The 25232-nt window shown below is 62.1% G+C and overlaps 1 protein-coding gene across 1 annotated transcript in view; it reads right to left on the minus strand.

Annotated features, from left to right (window-relative positions):
* CHD5 (chromodomain helicase DNA binding protein 5) overlaps positions 1–25232 on the minus strand; it is a 60419-nt gene that overhangs the window by 33510 nt on the left and 1677 nt on the right. Inside the window, exons 2-11 of the mRNA XM_057744315.1 lie at positions 17430–17557; positions 9701–9880; positions 7202–7320; positions 6379–6617; positions 4554–4678; positions 3211–3334; positions 2428–2594; positions 2026–2247; positions 850–1056; positions 420–631 (exon numbers count right to left, since the gene is read on the minus strand). Coding sequence (XP_057600298.1) covers positions 420–631; positions 850–1056; positions 2026–2247; positions 2428–2594; positions 3211–3334; positions 4554–4678; positions 6379–6617; positions 7202–7320; positions 9701–9880; positions 17430–17557 — 1723 coding nt within the window. The remainder of the gene's footprint in view (positions 1–419; positions 632–849; positions 1057–2025; positions 2248–2427; positions 2595–3210; positions 3335–4553; positions 4679–6378; positions 6618–7201; positions 7321–9700; positions 9881–17429; positions 17558–25232) is intronic.

Consider the following 25232-nt stretch of genomic DNA (forward strand, 5'->3'; position numbering starts at 1 on the left):
CACCCCCACAGCTCAGGCCCACCTTGTTCCCCGGGACCCTAACCCACAGTTATCAAGCACTGACTACAGCAGACGCCCAGGAGCACAAGGGTTCCAACCCCCAAGTGTCCCATCTGCAACTTTCAAAGGCCATTCGTCAAGTTGCCCCTTTACACACATGACTTAGGAACTGTTCTCCTACCACAAGCGGGACATACATGCACATGCGAGTGTAAACACGTGTGCATACACATACCCATGTGCACGAAAACCCCTCCAGCTGGACAGTCGAATCGCCGACAGTGGGGGCCCTCCTGTGCCCACCGCACCCACACATGGTCCTGTGCCCATCTGACAGGCTGAAGGGGCCCGCGTGTCCCGGGCCTAAGGGCCCCCCTGCAGCCAGGCTCAGGGTCCCCCCACCGCCCGCGGGCGCGCACCTGTGGTTCAGGATGCGGTGGACCATCATCCACTCGGGCTTAATCCCGTAGCGGTAGAAGCGCTCCTCCATCTTGGCATAGAGGGGGTCCTTGTTCTTCCTCTTCTCGCTCTTGCCATCCTCATCGCCAGAGCCGTAGTCAAAGGGCGGAGGCTCGTCCATGTCGTTCTTTCTTTGGTAGTTGCGATACATCACCGTGTGGTAGAGCTCCAGCTGCTCGCAGAGGGGGCAGAGGTCACAGGAGGGAGATGGGCTGTAACCCCGCCCCCGTCCCCCAACCCAGCTCCTCCAGCCCCCAGCCTGGGTCGCAGGCAGGACAAGCCTCACCTTCCGCCTCGCCTCTCCCCAACTCCCAACAATGCCTCTCCCTCAGGGAGCTGGCCAGCGCGTTTTAGGTCCTGAGCACAGCCGCACCTGCCCAGGTACCTCACCTGTAGCTCCTTCACCCAGGAGCAGTGCCAGTAGGAGAGCCCAGCCCACTTGACGAAGAACTCTCTCTCTGGGATGCCCTCCAGGGGCTTGGGTGGGGGAACACCAGGCTCCACGTCGGGCCCCTGCAGCCCCACCATGAAGGGGGCTGGGGGCTCTGTCCACCTCCAATGCAGGATCCGCTGGACTTTGCCCTTCAGTGGGGGACACTGTGGACAGAGGAGAGTCCCCAAGTTCAGGGCTTCGCTGCAGGGCCCCACCCGAGGCTCCCTCCAGGAGGCCGCACTGCTCCCCAAGTCAGACAGCACCACAGTGACTCCAAGACACCACCCTGTCCTCAGGAGCCCGCCTGTGCCGTGCACGCAGATGAGGCGATACGGGTCTGCACACACACTCGTGCGCACACACACACACGCACAGCACAAGCCCAGATGTACACGGGGTAACCGAGGGCTCGCACAGCACAGCCAGGATCCACAGGGTGGGGGATCAGCACTGGGGGTGGGCTGGGGACAACTCGGAGCATGGTGGTCTTCAAACGCCTATAGTGACTGGGGTGGGGGGCACGGTGTTCTCCTCTCCCTGCGGAAACTGAGGCTCCAGCCCCAGGGGCCTCCTACCCTCTCACCACCCCCAGCCCTGGGACAAGAGCCAGGTCCAGGGTGGGTCTGAGTGGACAGTTCAGGCTTGTTGTTGCCTCGGGCAAGTCATTTTCCCTCTCTGAGCCTCAGTTTTCTCATCTAAAAATGGGAAATAGCAAAAAGCCTGGTACTTGGAAACTCAGTAAGTGCAGGAGGGATGCCCAGTAAACAGTGGCTGCGGTGGGTGGCGGTGGCATCATCACCACCGCCCCGCTCTTTCCATAGCGTCTGTTTCCAGAGATTCTGAAGGAGACTGGGAAGCAGAGCGGGCCTCGGGGCGGATGGGAGGCGGCCTGGGACCTGGCAGCCGGTCAGGGGGCGGGGCCTGGACGAGTGGGTGGGGCCTTGGTGGGCGGGGCCTGGGCGGGCTGGGCGGGGCCTGGGCGGGCTGGGCGGGCCGCGGCCTCGGCGAGGGGACCCGGAGCGGCCCGGGTGGGGGCGGGGGTGGGCGTGGCCTGGGCCGGCGGGTGGGACCCGGCCCGGTGGGCGGGGCCTTGCTGGGGCGGGGCGTTCGGCGGGGGCCGGCGTAACACTCACAGTACAGCGCGGGCAGAGCCATTCACCGTTTGGGATCTCGGGCAGCGGCGGGTTGAGGCAGTGCAGGTGGTAGGAGGACGGGCAGGCGTCGCAGCAGAGCAGCTCGCCGCCGTCCTTGCACACGCGACAGAACTCCATGTGGTCGTCCTCCTCCTCCTCGCAGCCGCCCTCCTCCTCGTCGTCCTCGTCGTCCTTCGGCTCCCACTGGATCCCCTCCTTCTCCTGGAGCGGGGAGTCCAGGTGGAGGCACCCTGGGTCAGGACCCCCCTGCAGCGGGAGGCGACTCCCTCCCTCCCGCCGGCAGCTCCTCACGTCCTGCCCCCAGAAGGCCGAAGATGCTGCAGGGGTCAGAAGCCCAGGCCCAGACAAAACCCCCGCCCCGGGCGTCGGCCAAGGGCTTACACAGTGGGGACAGCTCCACTTGCCCTCGGGAGCTTTCTCCAGCTCCGGGTCCAGGCAGACGAGGTGGTAGGCCCTCGGGCAGGTGTCGCACAGGATGATCTCCCCACCCTGCTGGCACACCTCACAGTAGTCCTGGTGGTCCGTCTCGTAGCCGTCGCCGTCATCGGCTGGGGTGGGGGCAGAGACAGTCAGGGAGGGCCTTGTCCCCACTCCCAAAGCACAACCGATCTCCACCCCAGGCTGCCCTGGCACACGCTAGGCCCTCAATAGATGCTGGAGGAATGAATGGTGGATGGACAGACAAGGTGAATGGAATGGTTGAAAAAGTAAAGGCGTGAAGAGATGGATAGAAGATGGATAAAAGGAAAGAAGGAAGGGAGGGAGAAGGAAGGAAAAAAGAAAGGTGGGTGGGTGCATAGAAAGATGAATGGATAGACGGATACAGGGAAGGAAGGATGAGAGAGGGATGATGGGTAGGGGAATGGGGTGAGGGGATGGATGGGCAGAGGGTGGATGAGGTTAAGAAGCAATTCCTTCTCCTGGGCCCCCTCTGTCAGTGCACATGCCCTGGGGTGGCTCACATCATGGGTCCCGAACGAATGCAGACTCAGAGACAGGACCGTCCCCACCCCCCGCCCCCCACTCCTAACCAGAGAGACCAGGGTGGTTGAGGAAGCACAGGAGAACCGCCTGGCTGAGGCCTGAGGATGCCCCTCCCTGCGTCCCAAAGGGGGTCCTGCACCCCACATCCGCCATGGGAACCCTGCAGACAGGAAGTCTTACTTCTCTTCTTCTTGCGCCTCCTCTTGCTCTTCTTCCCCAGGGCAGCAGAGCACTCGGAGCGCACGGAGGGGCTGTGCATGCTGGCGGTGTCAAAGTCCGACTCCTCTCGCTCCTCCTCCTCGCTCTGGGGGGGGCAGGGAGGCCCCGTGAGCCCAGAGCCACTCCTGGGGGCTCATCTCCAGGCTTCGCAGGCCTGGGCAGAGGGTGGGGTGGGGCGGGGCACAGCGGAGGCTCCGGAGGCACAGCGCTGTCTGCGGTTCACCTCCTCTCTCCACCCAGCTAGAAAGCCCCCAGCCCACCAGTCCAGCCTGATGGCTTTCCACCCTCCCCAAGCCCTGCTCTCCAGCCCTCAGACCCTCCCCACACGTTCCACCTCCATAACTCTCCCAGGCCCTGCGCTCCACCCTGCCAAACTCCTACACACCCCTCAAGTGGAAGCCCTAAGGACACCTCCTCCAAGGAGCCTTCCCAGATCTCTCCCTAACTAGACCTGTTGCACAGCCTGTGTGCCAGGTCCAGCCTATCCCATCTGCCTGTCGTTGGCTCTCTCCTGGTTCACATGCCCAAACCCCTTCCAGACTGCGAGCAGCTCCAGATCAGGGCCCACTGAGGTGGAGAAGGGGGCCTAGCATATCAGCATGTGCTCAAAAGCTAAGCTGAGCTGGGCCACACCTGCTGCTCCGTGCTCCCCTCCACAGCAGCTAAACTTGAGACCTGTCCCTTGCCTCCACCAAGGAACAAAGAGATGGCTTCCGCTCTGCCCCTCTGCAGGATTGGGGCAGGCGAGGGCAACAGGCGCCCTGTGCGGGCGGGGGGGGATTGCCCCCACTCCAGAGAAAGAGGGCCCACAGGCTCAGACACAGACCTAGGGTCAGTTTGAACCTAGTTCCAGAGCTGGCCCTGGAAAGGCAAGGGAGGGGCAGGGCTCCGGCCCAGCCCAACCCTGCCTACATGCCACCTCCCTGGGGCCCGCCCTCCCAGCACACCTGGGCATCCAGGCCCATCAGGACTCTCCCACCTGCTGCCCAGATGGAGAGGCAGCTGGGGCGGAGGGAGCCAGGACTGAGCCTCCAGCTCAGCAGGATGGGCAGGAGAGCCACCCGCCCAGCATCCAAGCTACAGGGGCCCTTGGAAGGATCCAGGCTGAACCCCTCATCAATCAGGTGGGGGAACAGGCCCGGCAGGCCTGCACGTAGAATGGGAAGAAAGAGTAGGAAGGGGGCACAGGACCTGCCCCCTGCCTGGTTCAGGAGAATAAACTGACAGCCTTGCATTCCACAGTCACCCAGCCTCTGCGTGTTCCACACACACACACACGCACACACACACACGCTCGCACTCACCGAGGAGCCTTTCTTTCTCTTGCCACCGACCCCTCCGAAGCGGAACTTGAGCCCAGCCACCTTTCTCCCTTTGCCCTTTTTCTTCACGTCCTTGGAGGCTTTGATCTTCTTCCTCACTCCAGGCCCTGAAAAGCACCGACGGAATAACCAGCGCCCACCACGGCTCCCTCACTTCTCACCATGCCTTCACTCAGCCTCATGGGAACTTAGGACAGGATCATTTCTGCTGCTGCCCCTTCTCAGATGAGAAGACTGAGGCTCAGAGAGGTGACATCCTTGCTAAAGTTGCACATCAAGTAGAGGGGGAAGCCAGAGAATAACCCGGGCCCGGTCCCTGCTCTGGCCACTGCACTGCCATCTTGGGAACAGCCCTGGCCAGTCCCTCTCCCCACCAAGGGCACGCCCACCCACCTGCGGTCCACACCCGGGCCCTGGAGGGATGTGCTAGGGCGGGAAGCCCTTTCCTAGGCTGCCAGCCTCCGGGGTGTCCCCAGGCCCGGGCACCACTCAAGACCGCCCCCACGTCTGCCCATCACTCCCAGGAAACGCCGGCTCCCAGGCGGCCAGCAGGGCTGGGGCTGTTTTCATGGAACTGGCCACAGGACAATTAGCCACCTGGGGCATAATGACCCCCCAGCAGCCTCTGCCACCAGGCTGAGCAGGGAAGGTGGGGGCCTGGAGGCAGGTGGCCTCGCCTTGGCCCTCCTGTACCCGCATCACACACAGAGAGATGGGGCCGGGAGCCCAGCTGTAACCTCAGCAGTGCCACAGAAAATCTATTTCAATTTTTCAGGCTCTGAATAGGCAGCTCGGGGAATCGATAGCTCAGCGGCTGGAGCCCGAGAGGAAATAAGAAAGACGGCCGGCCGGGTGGACGGCAAGGGGGTTGAGCGGGAGCAGGCTCTAACGCCCACGTCACTCGCTCGCCGGAGCCCCTGCGGGACCTGGCAAAGGGAAGCGTCATCCCAGAAACCAAAGCTCCTTGGGGCAGAACAAGGGGTCCCCAGAGTCCCCTCCGCCCCGCATCAAAACCCAGGTCAGGGCACCCAGGAAGGTGAGCTGCAGAGGACTCCACATCGAGAGCCCTGGGGAGGTCAACGTCCCTACCCCCAGTGGGGCCAGAAACCCTCCACCCAGGAGAGGAAGGTCCCTCCCCTAGAACTTCAAGTCCCAGAGAGCAACTCGCCACCCAGACACCACCACTGCATCCAATTCTGTATCTGGACCTCCACCCCTGACCACACCCATGCCCACGCCCATGCACGTCCGTCACCCTGAGGGCCAGGTGCTCAGAGAGGGATCCACGGGTCACCTTGGGACCCCTTCTCCCTGGGGATGGTGCAGCCTCAAACTCAAGAGCCCCCTGACTCCTGACAGCATGGGCCGTCTCTGTGCCTTCCTCCATGCCCAGGAAAACTCCCAAAGCTCTGAGCCCGTATCTCCTCCACTTCTCCACCAGCCCCAAAAGGGAAGCAGGACAGATGCCACAAACAGCTGAGAAAGAGTGGGTAGGTCCAAGGCCGACCAAGGCACTGGGTAAACACCGGCCCAGGGGACATCCCTGGTGGTCCAGTGGTTAAGACTCCATGCTCCCAGTACAGGGGGCCTGGGTTTGATCCCTCATCAGGGAACTAAATCCCACATACATGCCACAACTAAGAGTGCGAATGCCACAACTAAGGAGCCCACCTGCCACAACCAAATAAATAAATATTAAAAAAAAAAAAAAAAAAAGACCAGCCCAGCTGCCCAGCTGCCCCAGGCAATAAGCCCTGGGGGGGCCTCCGCCAGTAGGACTGGGTGCCCGCCCACCTGCAGCCCTTACCCTTGCCCTCCTTGGTCTTGGCTTTGCGGATGGGCACAGGCTGGGGTGCCTGCTGGGGGCTGACGGCCAGCGGAGGCGCAATGGTGACCGTCTCCACGGCCGCGGCCACTGCCGCCGCCGCGGCGGCCGCCGAGCTGCCCTTGAAGGGGTTGTTGGCACTGAACTCCCGCCACTTGGCGCCCAGGACGGTCATCATTTTGGACATGGGGATCTTCGGGTTCTTCTTGGCGATGAGCGGCCTGCGTCGGGGGAGAGGCGGGAGGGTGAGGGCAGCCCCATGGAGGGGGTGAGGCCCCCCACGTGACCCCCACAGGGCCCACTCTTCTCCACACCTGGGACGGGTAGCAAACTGCGAAAGCTGGGCAGAGAGGAGGGCAGGGAAGGGGACCGACACAGAGACAGCCGTCTACCCCCAGAGCACCTGATTCCCTGTTTATGTGGCTGGTGAGCTTCTAATTGGCTTTCCAGATTCTGTAAGACCTGAGGGGCCAGAGGCAGGGGCCCACAGCAGGCCCCTGGGGGTCCAGTCCCATTTCTTCTAGAGCTGAGAGTGGGCATGGGGGCTCAAGACCCCCGGGACTGACTGGGGTCTCCATCCCTAGGTGTAGGACCAGCGAAGGGAAGCAGGAACACCTGTGAAAGTGGAAGGGTCCCGCCCCTCCTGCCAGCTCTGCCCAGGGTCAGTGTCAGCCTGGCAGCCCACCCCACCCCAGGAGCCCAGGGCTCCGTCCCTCTCGCCCTCCCCTGATTTGGGGTACCCTGGGGAGGAGGGCCTTGAGGGCGGTCTCCGCGGATGCCCAGCCTTGGCGGCCCTGAGCCCCACCTGAGGAACTGGCTGAAGGCCTTGTAGTTGGTCAGTGTGTGGTAGTCGGCCTCCGAGAACAGGTAGTCCACGTCGTCCAGGCCCCACTCGGCCATGAGCTGCCCCGAGGACTTGGGCTCCTATGCACACACAGGCCAGAGGTGGAATCAGAGGTGGGGGTCCTTCTAACCTGTACCCCACCCAGGGCCCCACCCAGGAGGCCTCAGAAAAGTGGGGGAATTGCATCGGCAACTTAACAAGAGCCATTCTTACCCAAAGCTGAAAACACCCTAGAGCATCCCAGGCCACCAGCCCCTTGATCAGAGGGAATGGCCCAGATGCCGCCTCACAGGGGGATGTGGGGCCACGTGCCCGGAGGTTTAATGTGGGGGTTGGGGGGAAGCCATGCATGTGCCCAGGGCAGGAGTAATAACAGGACTCTCTCTGCCCCAGGAGATCACCAGGTACAGTCACACTTGGACCTCGTGAAAGGATAGGCCGCTGCTGTGTTCTGGGGCCAGGAAGATGTGCCCTGGTCAGGGCAGGGCATGGGGCACTGGCCCAGCCCAGGGCAGAGCCTGGAGAGGGTCCCTCCGCTGCTGCTTCACTCTCCAGATGGGGCACTGAAGCCCAGGGAGGCGTGCGAGTTCCCAACGGCACACAGACAGCCAGCCCAGCCCAGGTGCCAGGTCACCACGCAGACCCGAGCTGGCTGGGAAGGGATGCGGTGGTGCTGACTGAGACTGGAACCTGCCGGACAGACACAGGCTCCAATCCTGGCTCTGCCACATCCTGGCAGTGAGAGGTGGACAAGCTACGTCACCTGTCTATGCCTCAGTTTCCCCATCTGTAAAATGGGGATAACAGCGCCTACCTAACAGGGAAAAGAAGTTAGCACAGGTGCTCAGAACAGGGCCCTCACTCTGATTTCCCACTTGTTCCAGGCCCCCCTGAGCTGCGCCAGCCCCACCCACCAATCCATTCCATCAATCAGCACACACCATCCCAGGCCGCGGCACTGGTCCAGGTGGACATGTGACTTAACCGGTCCAGGCAGGGGGCACCCCTGGGTCTCCTGTGTGGACAACCAGGACACAGGCTTTCCCTCCTGCTGGATGGGGCAGGGGGGGTCCAGAAAGCCCTGAGCTGCTGCTACACACATTCTCAGCCACGAGGGTGCCTGGCCTGAAGCCAGAGTGACCCCACAAAGGCACAGAAACATGGCCCTGGATGAGGCCACCGGGCCCCCCTAGCTGGAAGCCCCCTTGCCTCTCAACTCTTGGGGCTGCTGATCCAACAACCCCTTTTCCTGCCTCAGCCCCCCGAGCCGGGCCATCTGCCCCAGCAAGGTAAGGGCCCCCGGGCAGAACACACCGTCTCCCTCGGCCCCAAGGGACCTCCTTCCCGGCCTCCTGTTCTCTGTGACAGTTCAGAGGCTCTCCCGTGTGGGACCCCCTCCCTTGGCCGACCTGCCCCCCACATACAGCCACCCTGGAGGCATGTCAGGCCTCCATTCCCACCAGGAAGCAGAGCAGCAAGGGAGCGATGACATCGTTACAGGATGACCCTGAATCCCTTCTGCGAGTTCATCTACCAAAGCTGTCAGCCTCTCAGCCGTCATCAGTCACAGGTGACTCATAACACACCTGCCAACTAATGAGCCCCCTCTGGGTGTCAGGACACCGCCCGCACTTCCCAACCTCAGTGGTTAACAGTCACCACCTCTGCCCCGCCCAACAGCCACTGTACTAATATTTACGAGCGCTGATCTTCAAATCCACGGCCAGCCCAAACTGAGCCTCGGGAAAGACCGAAGGAAGCAGGAGGCTCCCGGATGACGTGCTGTCATCCGTCATCTGCCCCTGCCCGACCCAGAGCCCCAGAGCCATCTGCCCGGCTTACCCTCGGCCCCTCCCGCTCCCCGTGGATCTGCCCCCCTCCCACGGAGGGGCCTTGACCTTCCAGGGGTCTTGGCTCATTCACAGGACTCCCCGCGGTCACAGGGAAGAGGCTTTTCCCCAGGAGAAAGCTGCAGGCCCATCTCTATCGCTTCTCTGACTCACGCTCCCTGCGACACTCTCCCAGGTGCCCACCTGGGCAGAATTTCAGAACACGTGCTAAGTCCCCCTCCCAGCCGCTTCTTCCTGGCAAAAGCTCCATTCGTTTTATTTTCCCAAACTGCTCTGAGCAAGAGGTTCCTGACACCAAACTTGAGCTCAGACCATCGCTCTCCTAGGAAATAGCTCCGCGCTCAAGTCGGGCAGAGAGCAGACGATACATCAGCAAGAGGCCGCAGGACTTCCTCCCCAAACTCCCAAACATCGTCCGCTGTTATTTCTGACGCGTCTGCGAGACTTGCGGCCACAGCATTTCTCACAACGTGTGTCCACCTTCACGCGCAGGCGCTCACACCCACAGACCCTCCTGCCCCTACGGCCACCTGTGGGAAAGGATGCTCTGGCCCTTGTCCCGCAGGGGCTCCCGTCGGAGCAGGGGCCCCCAGCCCGGCCTCACGGCTACCTTGAGGCACGCGTCGGCGTTATCGTCCTCCTCCTCGTCCTTCTTCCTTCGCTTGGCTTTTTTCTCCTTCTTGTCCTTGAGTTTTTTCTTCTTCTTTTTATTTGGGGAGTAGTCACTGCCCTCACTCTCCGACTTCTCTTCCAGATCCACTTCATTTTCCGACAGCTCATCATCGCTCCCCTGGAAGAGAAGTGGGGACGGTGAGGGCAGCAGGGGCCACAGAAAGTGCAGAGTCCTGGGCAGCGGCACTGCCCAGAGGGCAGCACCCCCGGCAGAGTCAGTAGGGCCACACTTTCTGGATCAGTCTCACCCACCAGACCACCAAAGCCCAGCCAGAGGGGCTGCCCTGAGCCGGCTGGGGCGAGGCTCTCATCCCCGATGACCGGTCTGTGACACGTGGTGCTGTGCAGGTGAGCCGAGGCCTCGTGGGAAGTCAGACCCCCGCCGCACCAGGCAAGCTCAGTGCGGCCGGCTTGGACAGCTCTGCGGTGAGGCCCAGGCTCTGCGTCAGGTTTCTATGGACTTTGGGATTGTAACACATGTCACTGATGGCACTTGGATCCAGGCGCTCGTGGAGAGGACGTGAGGCCCAGAGCCAAAAAACAAAATGCAGCCCAGGCTGGAGAAGAGCCCCTGGCCGCTGCCCTGGCTCCCGGCTCCTCACCTCTCACTTATCGTCGCATCCTACAGAGTCGGAGTCGCGTGTGTCAAGTGAAACCATGATTAACACAGAGCGCACATCCCAGTTTTTACCTGCCTGCGGGCTCTCTGGAAGCTGCTAAGGCACAAGCCCACCTTCCCCACCGCTGCACCCTGGCCGCTTCATCTCAATATGAGACAAAGTAATTTCGGCAGCTCTTAAGCTTGGCTTCCTTGATTTAGTTTCCCATCTAAACAGGCAGAAAATGGCCCATTTGTATGGAGATAAGGGTGTTTACAGACACAGCATCCCCACCAGAAAGACACTGCCCCTCCAAGAAAGCTGTGGATTTGAGGCTTTTTGAGATGCAAGTGGGCTGACTGGGCACCTCCCCGCCTGGGTCTGCAGGAGAGGCTGGGCACGGATACTCCAATGAAGATGACACTTGGCATCTTCATGCTGGCGGTTTGCTGTCTTCATGGTGAGCAAAGAGAGGCGCGGAAGAGATGGAGAGAGAACTGGAGAGATGAAGGATGTGAGCTCTGGAAACAGCAACGAAGAAAGGAGGTGGAGAGGGGGGAGGAAGGAGGGAAGCGGGGAGAGGAAAGTGGGGGGAGGGAAGGGAGAAGATGGATGAAGGGCAGAGGAGAAGGAGGGTGGCAGGGCAGTGGGTCTGTCTGGAGAATCTTGGGAGGCCCCCAGCCGCCTCTGCCCTTTCCAGCCGCCTCTGCCCTTTCCAGCCACACTGTGGAGTCGACAGTCTTTTCCCAGGAGGGAGGCTCTGCCTGAGATACAGCTGGGAAAGGACCCACCCATGGGGTCCTGCACTTCCTGCCTCTCCTGCCTGCTCAGCTCACACTCTCCCTACCGCCGGCTCCCTGCTCCCAAGCCTTTTATGCCCATTAAGCTGCTGAGTCAGTGTTCTGGCTGGTGGTTGGCAGGCAGCAGGGCCTCTGGGCCTTTCCGGAACTCAAGTGTTTGCCGGAACACTGACTCGGTCGGCCACACCGGGCTGCAGGGGCAGTGCGCCGGTCCTGGCTGCTGCCAGAGCCTGCCCGGGGCAGGACGCCCTTGCACGAGATCCTGTTCCCAGGGCTCATGGCCACAGCCCCCAGCTCTGCCTCGGTCCTCTGGGGAGGCAGGGGTCAGACAGAGATATCCATTTTCCCCGAGGGTGTAGAGTTCGGCCAGCTTGGAAAGAGCACTCTTCGAGAGGCCTGAGAGCCAGGCTCTATCCCAGCCACACCCCAGCACAGGTAAGGATGGAAAGAGGAAGCCGCCGCAAGCTTCAGCACCGTGGACAGAGGCTGTGGGGCCCACCGAGGGAGGGGCATGGGGCTGGCCCTCAGCTGCCCTGGGCACCCCAGGAACCAGACCAGGGTGAGACAGGAGGACCCACGGTGGGTCCTGGGGCTCCCTGGGGAGGCTGCAGGACAGAGACCGTCTCAGAGCTCTGACCCTTGCTTGTCAGGAATTGGGCAAGTCACTGCAGCATTCTGACCTCAGCCTCCACATCTGTGAAATGGGGATGCCATACAGGGCAGTAAGAGGAACAAAGGAGATCGTGTGAGAGGAGGCCTTAAGCATTTTGAAACAGGACAGACCCAAGTACCCATGATGCCCCCAACTCTGCTCAGAAGCTGAAGATGCAGCCAGGACCACAAACCGGAGGACGCAACCAGCATCATCCCGCTCATTTCTGCAAACCGGGGCTGGACTAAAGCCAAACGCATGGACAGGCAACAGGATGTCAACAGAAGGGGCTGTTGTGCTGCACCTGAGGGGAGCTGCCCTGAGCATCTGCTGGGGAGCAGGCACTGTCACATCCCAAGTGCAGGAGAGGCGGGGAGTGGCCAGCACAGCTCCGAGTGCAGGGCCAAGAGGGAGTGGAGGGGGTGGGGGGGAGGGAGGGAGGCGGGGAAGGCGCCTCCAGCAGACTCCCTGTCTGTGTGCACAGTGCGGGGGAGCAGGCCTGGCAGAGGGCCCCAAGCTGGGCACTGCCAGGAGGGTTGGTCCAACGGCCTCTCTGGGGCTAAGTGCGGGAGCAGGAGGGCAAAGTTCCTTCTTGAGGAATGAGCTGGAGCCACAGTAGGACAGTCAGTGCCCAGAGGCCCACTGGGGGATGACAATGACAGCCCCTCCTTTCGGGGAAGGGAAGACCCCTCCTTGCCCTGTCTACCTGCACCGGGGGGAGCCCGACCAAAGAGAAGACTCAGATTCCCCAGTTCTCCGACTCCCCGCCCATCCCCTGATGCCCTCCCTGCCCTGCCTTCTACCCCCGCCAAATGAAGCTCACACTGCCTGGCCCACCCCCACCTGCACCCGGATCTCGTCCAAGCCTTCCTGCCCACCGAGGGGCTGGTGCAGGGAGGAGTGCAGGACAGGTCTTTGGAGACGGGTTTCCCGCTGGCACAATCGGTCTGTATCCACAGCATCGCTCTGCATCCAGCTGTTTGGACATGTCTAGACCAGGGCCTCCTTTTCCCAAAATCTTCCCTGTGTTGTTTTTCTAAAATCTTCCCTTGCAGAGAAAGGGGCAAGTGGAAGGGAAGCGAGTGGTTCTGAAAACAACTCGAAGAGGAGTGACCCATCAGCAGAACCTGGAGCGGTGCAGGTCAGCCAGTGGCCAGAAGGGGAGGAATGACCAAGAACCAGACTAGCCGTTCGGTATCTTGAAACTTACCGAGGGGAGCAAGGGCCAAGCCACATTCAGGGAGGAGACACAGGCACAGAGCAAAAATACCCTAATAAAGCCCTGAACCAACCTCAGCCCCGAGCCACACCGTGGGCTCTGAACAGCAGGACCAGTCAGGGCTGTGACCTTGACGCTGTCCTATGGGCTGCAGCAGCCCCAGGCATGACTATAGGGGATGCCCCGAATGGTAGAAGAATCTAAGTGAACTTGGAGTCCCAACAGAATCCATCTGTAAAGCTGCCTTCAATACTACGCCCAGGCTGGGTGTGCAAGGAGCTGGGGGTAGGGAGGAAGGGTGTCTACCCTGAGCCCCGGGCCCACCAAAGGGTGAAGGCAGTCCACGCCACCATGCAGGCCTTGGGGACCCCGAGTGGAGAGCCTGTGCCCGCCCTTCCTCCCCCAGCTCTGCAGATGTCTTTCCATCCAGGCCTCCCATCTCTCTCTCCCTTCTCTTCGGGCCCAGGGCTCAGCTCACACCGCATTTCTCTAAAAAGCAGGCATTTAAACTCAAAAGGAAGGGCTGGGAGAGTTGGTCATTCTCAATTTGGGGTCCTTCAAGATTGAGAGGGAAAAAGAAAGAATGAAATATGAGCCTTCCCATTCACGAGTGTTATAAACAGTTATAATTTAGCACTGAATAATTGGTTGCTATGGTAACTGCCGCAGTACAGGTTGAAATCATTTCTCCCTCCTGCGCTGGGTCTGACAAGGAGCTTCATCTACATATGCCCAGGTTCCGGCCGAAGCCTGGTTATTTTATGTAAATCAGAATCCACGACTTGCTGCCTGTCCCCCCAACCTGCCTCCCCCACCAAGAAAAAAACCTGCTGCTGCATGGGTTCCACCCCCCGGGGCCCTCTGCTCCCTCTGCCCGCCGCCTTGCGTTGGGGCCACCTGGTTGGAGCTGAAAAGGAGCAAAGGGATGACATTCCCCTCCCCACGTCCTGAGGACCAGCGTGCAGGCGGGAGGGAGGGTGGGCGGGCAGTGGGCGCACGGCGGCCAGGGTCCTGCTCTCTGGCTGCAGCATGCACAGACCCTCAGAGATCTGACAGCTGCCAAGCCAGGCTCTCAGCAATGCAGGGGAGGGGGCAGCAGAGGCCCGAGGGCCACCTTGAGGGCCTGTCTGGCACGGCCTGGTCATCCGCAGCCCTCCAGTCTACCCTGGCCTCCATCGCCTCTGAGATCCAAGAATTGCATCTCGGTAGAGAGAGGAAGGAGAGAGGGTGAGGAAGGGACAGGAGGGAGAGTGGCAAGAATGGAGGAGAGGAGGAGAGAGGAAGGGAGCGAGGGAGGGAGGAAGATGAGGTGGGCGGAGAAGAAATGCAGAGGAGCGAGAGGGAGGGCAGGCGAGACCAGGGAAGAGGTAGCAAGAGACAGATGCGATACAGAGGCCAAGCTCCAGCCACAGCAGTGAGAGACGGGCTCAGAGACAAAAATAAAACCCTGTGTCCAGTAGGGCCAGAGGAAGGAGACGGGAGACCTGGGTGATCAGGGTGTGTGGGAGGCAAGGACCAGCCATCCGGACCTCAGAGGCCCCCTGCCCCCATCTCCCCTGGCCCAACTCTCCCCACCCAACTCCCACCCGCCACCTCACCGCTGTCCAGACACTGCCCACCTCCTGCCTCCTTCCTGACCAGAGCAGGGGGGAGGGTCCTGCTGTACCCTGTACCCAGGAGGGCAACAGAAAGCCCGGCCCAGCCTGGGGCCAGGAGGGGAGAAAGGGGGGGCAACCAAAGGCCCCTGTGGCACCCCGACGGTCCTTCATCAGCACTCGGGGACCGGGCAGACCCCGCCTGAGGCGTGAGACTGGGGACCAGATGGAACTGCCCACCTTGGCCTACCCTCCCTTCCAGTTCCCACGAAAGAACCTTCGAGAGAGAAATCGCTGAGTCGCTGGGGAGAAGGTGCTTGTGCAGGAGGCCCCTGTCCCCATCACTCAGCCCCAGGACCCTAAAATCCACCTCCACCTACGTCCACAGAGCCTCGGGACTGAGGGGTGAGAGCAGCGGCCGCAGCAGAACAAGGTGTCAGAGCTTCAACCAGGAAGTCGGCCCCTGCACCCCAGGGCCCCGCCAGCCCCAAGCCATCTAACCTCCACCCCCAACAAGGACAGATCTGCGGGCTAGGGTGCGGGAGGGGGTGGTGGGAGCTGCAGCAGGGAATTCAGAGCCCCCTCCCCATAGCAGGGGACCCAGCCCACAGCATCTCCCTCGGGCCGGGGGGTCCTCCAAGCACAGGTCCCCCCCTTGCCCTCTTCTGCCTCCACTTCCCCTCCTGGATAACAGGGACAAGACGCTTCAGCTCACAAACCTGCCCCCATACCGGCCGCGGGGTTAGGGGCGGAGTGCCCTGGGAGGGGACAGGCCTGTCAGTCCTGGAAGGATGCCAGGAGCCCAGGCAGTGAGGACAAAGCTGAGGGACAGCAGAGATGGAGGGTGGCATCAGACGGAGCAGCGCTGGGCCTGGAGGAGGCTCAGGGCCCCTCCGGGGGAAGAAAGGGCCATCTAGGCGCCAGAGGGGAGGAACAGCCCGGCCTGGCCACAGGCGGGCAGGGAGAGACTCAGGGCAGCTTTGGATGCCCTTCCGGGGAGCCAGGACAACAGCACAGGGGGCAGTCCTGGTAAGAAATGCTGACCTCAGCCTCAGCGGAGAGCACAGGCGGGACACACCTGTGTGGTTCTGGCTGGAGGAGGCGGCGCTGACACCTGCCAGCCCCTGTTCCTGAGCTCCCCACAGGCCAGCCCCCGGGCTGACCACCATGGGGACCCGGGGCACCGTCCAGGGCAGGCCCCGCCCTCCAGACGCTTGCAGGATGACACCCTGGATGCCCCCAGGGCCACCGGCCTTCCCTGTGGCACCTGTCACATGAAGGAGTCCTACTGGCCCACATCTGATTTGCCTCCAAACAAGGGGCAGGGTGGGGTGGGGTGGATACGTGATGCTTCCCTTACTGCAGACACAGAAGCGAGGCTCAGACAGGTGTGGGCAGTGGCCTGGGGAGATTTGGGAAAGAAATTCCACCGCCCATCGCCTGCCCACCGTCACAGGCCCTTTGTCCTCAGGGGTCTCTTCCCTCCCGGCCCTGCAGCATCTTCGAGGACCCTCCAGAGCTAAGTCATACCACGGCCCCCTCTGCACAAAGCCTTGCAGGGGACACGCCGGAGGCCCTCAGTGGCCTTTGAGGTCACATCAGCACATTCCAGCAGGCTCCCCCCACAACACACTGCTACTCTGCCCCAGGGCCACCGACGGCATTAACACCTCCCCCACCACCTCCCCGCAAGGCTGGGCCAGGTGGGTCTCCTCTGGGCAGGGGAGGCGAGAAGGCCAGAGGACCTACAGCACTTCCCCTCAGAGCAGGTCGGCTGGGGGAGGACCAGCCTGGGGGAGGGGGCACAGCTGGGCATCCCCGGGCCCAGATCTCAGCTATGAGGCTGTGACCCCAAGCAAGTTCACCTCTGAGCCTCGTCTGTAAAGCACGGTGCACATCCCCCCCTCCCCAAAGGGTCACCTGGAGGAACAAGTGACACCGAGGAGAGGCGGCAGCTACCACTTGCTGGGAGACGGGCGTCCCCACGTGGCCCGACGACCATTCCCTCTAAATGTGAAGGGTTTTAAGCGACAAGGCAGCCCCGGGTTCCCCGCCGCCAGGTGGTGATAACCATCCCTGCCCCCGACTCCCAAGGTTGGTGCTGAGGATAAAGTGAGTTCACGTGGAGCATTCTGGAAGCGCTCACACGAGTCACGCGCAGGAGACCCGTCCCTCGCTGGGGTCTCCTTGTTATCCCACTTTTACCATGTTCATCAGGATTCCAACTTACAACAGGTTGGAAGCAGCAAACGAGAGGGACAGACGCCTGCCAGAAAGCAGACGCGGAGGGGCAGCAGAAGGTGCCACCAAGAGCACGGGGGCAGAGGACACGGGGGCAGCGGACACGGGGCCAGGGACACGGGTTTGAGCGGGAATAACGGCGCTTCAGTGAAGGGGTGCAAGTGCCAGGGACCCCGTGGTGTCACAGCCCAGAACAGCCACCAAGGGGAAAAGAATCAACACCCAGCTTAAGAAGACAGTACTCTTGGGAATCCCCCGGTGGTCCAGTGGTTAGGACTCCGCGCTCTCACCGCCGTGGCCTGGGTTCAATCCCTGGTCAGGGAACTAAGATCCCGCAAGCCGTGCGGCACGGCCAAAAGGAAAAAAGGACAGGACACTTGAGATAGATCTCAGGCAGGTGTCCACGGGCACTGCCCACACGAGACACTGGTTTTGGTGTTTCACACCCAAACTCAGCTCTCAGGATGCACCCGTCTCCTGGGAGGTTCTGGGAGCCCAGGGCTTTCTCCACAGGCCCAAGAGAAGCAGCCAGGACCCCCTCACAGTCCCTGCCCTGCTCACCTCTTTCTTCTTCCTCTTCCCTTTGGACCTGTTCTCCTTGAGCTTCTTGGATTTCTTCTTCTTGGGAAGGCTCACGGGCTCCTCAGGGAAAAAGTCATCGAAGCCTTCAAGGCCACCATCTTCCTCTTCTGGAGGAATCAGAATGGAGAGGGGGTTACGCCGCTGCTTCCTTCAAGGAACCCCCCTCCCAGGGACACAGAGTGAGCGGTGGGACCTACTCGACAGCCAGCTTCTCTGCCCCCAGCTGTGCCAGGTCATGGCCACTGTGCCCTCCCCTCCTCCCCCCCCACTTAAATCCCCAGTCCCCACCCCTTCTCCATCCAGTTCCCCTGCCAACCCCTCAAAGCCACACCCCCAGACCCGCTGAGAGAAACCCCAGCCCCTTGGGCTGTGACACATCGCCCCACCTCTCTGGGCCTGGGCCTCATCTGTAAAATGGGACAATAGCCACCTACCCTGCTACAACAGTGCTGGGAAACTGAAGCAAAAATGAATGACCAGGTAAGAGGCCTTGTGACGTGGCCATCTCCAGCTGGCCCCGGGAGGGGTCCGGGCCCACCTGTGCACTCCGGAGGCCCACGGTGTGGCCAGGAGGCAGCTCAAGTGCAGGAGGACAGGGACCTGATGCTCACAGCACCCTAGGACCACGTGGCACCGCGGAGCAAGTGGCCGGGACTTTGGAGGAGACACCAGCACGGAGGCGGCCAGGACCCCCTTGATGCAGACTCGAAGGTCGCACTGCCTCCTCCGCCTGGTGCCCATGCACCCAGACACGCACAGCAGGATGCCAAACACACTCCACCGGGCCCTCAGGACCATGTGACCATCCACAGAGAAGCTGCCCGCCTTCCCTGAATCCTCACTCCTCCACGCGCTGGAAAGGCCAGGGGAGCAGGTGGGTGTGTCACATGGGCATCGCGGAAGAAGCCGTGGGCTACGTGCTCCCCAAAGGGAGCCTGTGGCCGGGGTCTACCTCCCACCCAGGAAACCAGGGTGAGAAAGGGCACGGGCACGCAGTCCCTGGATGCTGGACATGGGCCCCGGCAGCGGCGGGGGGCGGGGGAGCGTCCTCTCGGGGGCAAACAGCGGCAAAAAGTCACCGCGAGAACCAACCACCAAGGCAGACCTACATCTGTCGGCCCAGGATGAAGGACGCTTCCAGAAGGAACCGGCGGAATCTCCAAAGAGTCCACAAAAGAGAGCCAGCGCCCGCACCACTGGCTGGTCCCCCACCCCACTCCCTGCCCACGTGCCCGGGGGGGGGCGGGACACGACCGGAAGGCTCACTCAGTCTGGGGTCCGCTTGAGCGGGACCCCACTGCGGGTCTGCCACCCTGGGAGACCCTGAGGAGTGCGAGAAGGGCCAGGGCCACCCCGGGGGACGTTCACCTGGGACACGGGCAGGGCGTCCCCGCTGAATCAGGTTTAAATGACAGGAACAGTGAAACATCCTGGCTGGGGAACGTGTCAGAGCCACAGGTGCTCAGACACGCAGACACACCCTGGACACGCCAACATCCCCCCGTCCTCCACAGGGGTCACCCCGGGGCCTGGGACCCTGCCCCCCGAGTCCCCGGGGCGGGAGGCACCCAAGGCCTCACTCTGGATGCAGCCAGAGGTGCCAGTGACGCTGGGGACCCAGCGACCGCCCCCCCCCGCCCCCACCCCCTGGAGGCTCGGTTCCCACACGTACCACCCCCCACCCGGGGAAGGTGGCGGCACCCCCGTCCCGGCGCCCCTCTGTGCCAGGGCTCTCTCCGGGGCAGCCAGGGCGCCTGTGGCCCTGCCCCTCCGCGAGCACCTGCCAGCCTGTCTCGTGCAGCCCCCCTAGGGGCCCAAGGGGGCCGGGGGCAGAGCACGCCCACGTCCGAGCCCCCTCCCCACCCTGCCCGGCAAACACAGACATGGAGAGAGACCGACTCCGGGCCGGTGAGGGAGCTGCCATGCAGGCGGTGACCTGAGGGTGGCCTGAGTGCTGGCCGTTCCCGGGAAGCCAGCTCCGTGGTCCTGACTGGCAGAGAGGAGGAGGGCTGAGGACAGGACCACGTGGAAGGCACGGCTGCTGTGGCCCTGGCCAGGGCTACGGCCCACGGGGCGGGCAGCGATGGCGGGCCCACAGCTGGGTTTAAGGTGGGCAGGCTTTGAGGGCAGCCAGGCTGGGGCAGCAGAAGCTGACCCCGTCCTGTCCCCTGGGCCCTGGGCACGGGAGAAGCAAGGGTTTTCGGGCCAGCTGGAAAGGTGCAGAGGCACCCCCAGAATCATCCTGGAGTGGCGGGCGCTGGTGCACAAGGGCATGGCTGGCGGGGAGCCAGGCTGGAGATCGGATGCCCGTCCACGCCTGCCCATGCCCCCGCCCGCCTCCACCTCCTCCTGAGCTGCAAAGAGACCGCCCGGGCAGAGCCGCCCCCGCACCCCGGCCACGCCCAGCACGGTTATGTAAGGGGCTCAGCGGATGCAGGCGGGAGGGGGCCTCTCCCTCCTCCTCCTGCCAGCTTCCCACATCCCCTGTGCCCTCAGCAGGGCAGTCCCCAGCCTGGGAGGGCCAGCCCAGGACACGGCCACAGACTGACTGGCCGGCAGCACAGACAAGGGGACGCACAGGTGGCTGCGGGAGGTTCTAGAAGGACGCCTGAGACGTCCCGCGGGCTGCGCCCCACTCTGCCCGGGAAGGGCTGGGGGCACCTCTAGCCCTAATGCACCCCCAGCACAGGCCTCGGAGGATGAGGCCTCAGGCCCGCTGCCCCTGGACAGACCCCTCCTCCGTTCCCAGAAGACCTCCCAGCCCAGGGCCACCTGCCTGGTGAAATCCCTCCTCCAGGAAAGTTCCAGAGCTGGCTCTTGGTGATGGGAAACCCACCCTGGCCACCCCTCATCCTCCTCCCCCGCATGGCTTCCGGCAGCCCTGAGGACCCCAGGGCTGGCCTCCTGGGACGCGGCTTCCCGCCGCCCCCCGTGATTCCCACTCAGCCCCGCCCCCTCCTCCCCGCTCTGCAACGGCCCCTCAGCTTTGTCTAAAACCAGACCTGGGGAGTCACGGCCAAGCAGCCCCTCCCGGGGCCCTCCGGCCCCTCCCAGAGCCCAGCCCCGCGCCCCCCCTCGGGGCACCCGGCCAGCAGTAAGGTGGGAGCCGGCCCGCCTGCCCTGGGGCGAGGGTCCCAGGGAGGAGCGGCCTCAAGACTCTTTGTCCTGCAGCTCCCGGCTGCCCCACAGCCCTTCCGGCCACCTGGCCGAGCCTCCCGCACCAGCCCTGCCCCTCCACCAGGGCCCAAGGCGCCACCGACCCCAGACGGGCTATAATTAGGACCCATTAGCCCTGTTGTGTCTCGCAGGCCTGGGGTGGGGGGCTGCTTTAGAGACAAAACAGGGGGACCGGAGGGGGACAGCAAAGAGAGGTACCTTCTGCTGCTCTTCCCCGAGCTCACCCCCACCTCCCACCAGCTCCCTGCACACACGCCAGCTTAGCCCTGCGGGACCCCCAGGCTGCTCTGCAGGCTGCAGCCCAGGCAAGGCAGGGGGGCCCTTCTTAGGGAAACACCTTCAAACAGTGGAAAGACCTCCCTATCACCTGCAGCAGGCTCGAGGAAGGTAGCGTGTGTTCATTTATATGAATTCATCTACTCCACACAGCAACCCTGGGAGACGGTACTATATTACCCCCACTGGCAGACAAGGAAACTGAGGCTCTGAGGATCTCATCACCTGCCCACTTCTCAGCCTCACAGCCGGCAGGTGGCAGAGCCAGGATGGAGCTCGGGCAGGTGGCTCCCACCAACATGTGTGGTCCCCGCGCCTGCCCCTCCCTCCAGGCACAGGCCCTCCCAGAATTCAGACCTTCCGCACGTTTACGTAGCAAGCATTAAAACCGCACCGCCGAGCTCGAGCGTGCCCTGGGGACACTGAGGTGACGCAGGCTGGCCCCTGGTCTAGAAGGTCACCTGTGTTCCCTCGGGGTGGGGAGTCAGGGCTCGCCCCCACGCCCTGCCCACCCCCTACCCCTGTCCTCTGGGCAGGGGCAGCAGCAGAGCCCACAGGCCTGGGCAAGAATGCAGCCCCCCAGGGAACTCAGCAAACGAGATGATCAGAGCGAAAGAAAAACATCTGACTGTGAGAGAAAGGGTTAGGTCATCTGATTCGAGGTGGCTGACGGAGTCGGGGAGGCGGAGCCAGGAGCCCGGATCAGAGCTCCAGCACCAGGGTCCAGACAGGCGAGCAAATCTGTCAGCGATGGAGACCCAGCTGGATGTCCACCCTCCTCTCCAGAGCCTGCGGAGAGGGGCTCCTTCCTTTTCCCTCAAGCAGGAAACAAGACCACCTGGTGGCCAGGAGGAGGGACAGGGGAGCACAGGCCTCAAACCAGCCCCCCCTCCTGGTGGGGTGGCCCCCAATCCCTTCTCCACTGAGCCCACTTCTTCATTCTTAAAACGGGCCAAGTACTGGGAACTGCCTGGCGGTCCAGGTGCTAGGACTCCATGCTTTCATTGCCGAGGGCCCAGGTTCGATCCCTGGTCGGGCAACTAAGATCCCGCACGCCAAGCGGTGTGGCCAAAAATAAATAAATATTAAAAAAAAAAAAAATGGGCCGAGTACTGCCCTTCTCACAGGCTGATGAATTAGAAACTGTGAGACGCAGTTTAAGCGCTTGGCAGGCGGGGCCAGGGCCTCAGGAGGGTCGGGATGGCCCGGGCTGAAGGAGTTGGGGGGGGGGCATCTCTGGTTCGGGCACGTTTGGGCCAGGGGCTCTCAGGGCCACCTTAGGCCTTGCCAAGGAGGAGTCACCAAGAAGAAGGTTCCCATCCGTCCTTGGAGTGCCTCCACACCACAGGCCTCTGCTGACATTGATGGGGGGGGTGGTACTCCCGCCCAAGAAAGGATTAATAATTTATTTATGACATTTAACAAAACCCAGACATCACCTCATTGGCATCTCATCAAAGAAAGCCTCAGTCCCGAGCACCACAGGCAGGCAGGCAGGCAGAGGGAATGGGGGAGGCTTTTACCCGGACTGGGGACTGGGGCCTGGAAAGAGTGGAGGATGGAGGAGGCTGGGGCCCAGAGCACCAACGGGGAGAAGGAGGGAAGAGAGGCTAGGAAGGAGGGGGTGGGGAGAGAATCCTGGAGGGTCAGGGAGGGCCAGGGACACAGGAGGGAAAGAGAGGGACAGCCAGACAGAGAGAGAGAAGCATGGGCTCGGCGAAGACAGACTGACAGTCTTGGAGACAGACAGATGAAGGGACAGACATGGGGACAGAGTGAGAAGAAGAACGGGGAGAGGGAAATAAACAGAGCCAAAGAGATAAGGCAGGAAGTCTCAAAAATTTTACCTGCAAAAACCCCAGAAGGTCAGACACCACGTACCGTGTTCAGTACTTGCTCAGAAAAGACACACAAGAAATCTGTGTTGGGTGGGTGAGTGGATGGATGAATAGACAGAAGGATGATGAATGGTGGGACAGATAGATGAATGGACTGATGGATGGATAGATGGAATGGACAGAAAAATAAATGGATGGGTGGATGGATGGAGACTGGGTAGGATGGAAAGAAGGAAGGAAGGAAGGAAGGGAGGGAGGGAGGGAGGATGATGAGTGGATAGGATGGCTGGCCAGTGTATAGCGGGTGTATTGGTTGGTTTTGTGGTTGGATGTGTATATATTCCAGTGGGAGAGTGGTTACCTGGGTGGATGTATTAACAAGCGGGTGGGTGATTGAATGAATTGATGAAATAGCAGATCAGTCTGGAATGAGGTGACAACCCCACTGGCCAAGCCACTGTGCAAAGTGTGTCCATCACTTTCCCTCCCTCTTCTCAGCAAAATGGATTAAATACGGTCAGGCTCCCGGGCATGCCCCAAACCTACATTTCCCTAACATGGGGCAAGGAGGCGAAGAAGGCACAGACTTTTGGGAATCATGGCTCTCTCTTCCTCCTGCTCCCTGGGCCCACAGAAGCCTAGATGGGGCACGGGCCTGTGGGCTAGCGGGGCGTGGGCCAGGCAAGTGCCAGAGTGGTCACATTGCCTGGCCAGGAGAGGAGCTGGGCTCGCCAGCTCTAGGAAACCCACCCCTCTGACTGTGTGGGATTGAGGGAGCTCTGGGCCCACCAGGTAGGGAAAAGGACTGGGGAGCTGAGCCCCTCTCCTCCCTCCCTCCCTCCAGCCCCTCTGGCCCAGTCTCCCAGCCCCCCGGCTTACTGAAAGAGGGTGCATGTCTTGGCAGCATTTCCTTGGGGAAGGCAGGCCAACTGCCCCCCTTGGATGGAGCTAATTATAAGCCACACTTTATGGGGTACCAGTTACGTGCTGGGCACTATGACCTACATGTTCCAGGGGCAGGGTCTCACCAGTCCTCATAATAACCCCTCTGTGAGGTAGCTGGTGCTACAGCCCCATTCCACAAGTGGGGACACTGAGGCAGAGGGACTGGGTAGCTTGCCCAAGGTCAGGCCACGAACCAGCAACAGAGGTGGAGCCACTCACTCTTGAGCCCTCTCTTGGACTAGCCCTCTGAATCCCCAGGAGAGTCTGGCAGCTGGGGGTCCTGAGCCCAAGAGGCAGGCACCTGCCCTGCCCTCCTCCCCGGAGCAAGCTCGCCCAACTGCCTCAATGCCAGAGAGCTGCCCTGGCACAGCCTGGTGGCCACGAGAGCACTGCTGAGCGGGATGGGAGACGGGCAGAGTGAAGAGAGTAGATCTGACAAGTACTGAGACCTCTGCAGCAGACTGAAAACTTAGTGTGACAGTTTCCAGCACACCGGCTCCCCCACCCGCAAACTGCCACATGCGGGACCCACGGGACCCACAGCCCTGTGGGCCACGGCCACGAGCGCAGGCTGAGGGCCACAGACAGGCCACAGGACAGCACTTTAGGAGAGACTCAAGGCCTAGGTTGAGGCTGTCATCGAGTCCAAAGGCCAGGGTGACCCAGGGACCCCCAGCCCTCAGACACTGAGACCACGACCCTCTCTCTAACACCCACGGTGCCAGGTGCCGGGCACGGCGGGCGGGCACGGGAGCCACACTCAAGGGGGAGCCCACTGACAGGAGTCAGCTGACGATAGTATTCCAAGGAAGCACGGCCAAGAAAATAAAGCATTAAAATGGGCCTGAGAATGACAGGGGCGGGGCTATACTCGGTGAGCCAAGGCAAGCTCCGGTCTGGCAGGGGTCACAGCCAAGGCTCAGGGCAGGATGGAGCCTGGGGGCTTCAGAAGCATGAAGGAGGCCAGAGTGTGCTCAAGGAGGCGGGGGTGGGGACGGGGTGGAATAAAACAGGGGCTTTGCAAAAATCAGTCCAAGCCGTGGGAGTCCGGGTCTGACTTGTGTTTCCAAAGGTGACCGCCGGCTGCTGAGTGAAGCATGCTCAGTGAGACCTGGTTAGCAGGCTCTGGAGGGGACCAGTCGGAGGGGGCAGTGGCCTGGGCCCAGGACACAGAGAGGAGCTGGCAGCTCAGGAAGGATCAGGACACGCTGTGGAGGGGGAGCCCCTGGTCTTGCCAAAGGACAGGCTGCAGTCTCTGCTCTGCGGGGCTTTGGGGACCCTCCTAGAGGCCCTGGGGCCAACCCCACCCCCACGCGCTGCCCTGGAGCCACGGGGGCACGCAGGAGGGAGGAAAGGTGGGGGCAGGTGACTTTGACTGAGGCCCAACTCCTCTAGCCCACATGGAGCGAGCTGGGCGCCCGCCACCCTGGGGGCACCTTCCCTGGCCTCCTCCCCTCCCCACCCTCCGAACCCTGACACAACCAGGGAGAGCCAGAGTGTGTGGGAAAGGGCGACGAGGACCCCACCAGGGGGTTGGTGAAGTCCT

This window comes from Hippopotamus amphibius, chromosome 1 (assembly GCF_030028045.1).
Source record: "Hippopotamus amphibius kiboko isolate mHipAmp2 chromosome 1, mHipAmp2.hap2, whole genome shotgun sequence".
Classification (NCBI taxonomy): domain Eukaryota; kingdom Metazoa; phylum Chordata; class Mammalia; order Artiodactyla; family Hippopotamidae; genus Hippopotamus; species Hippopotamus amphibius.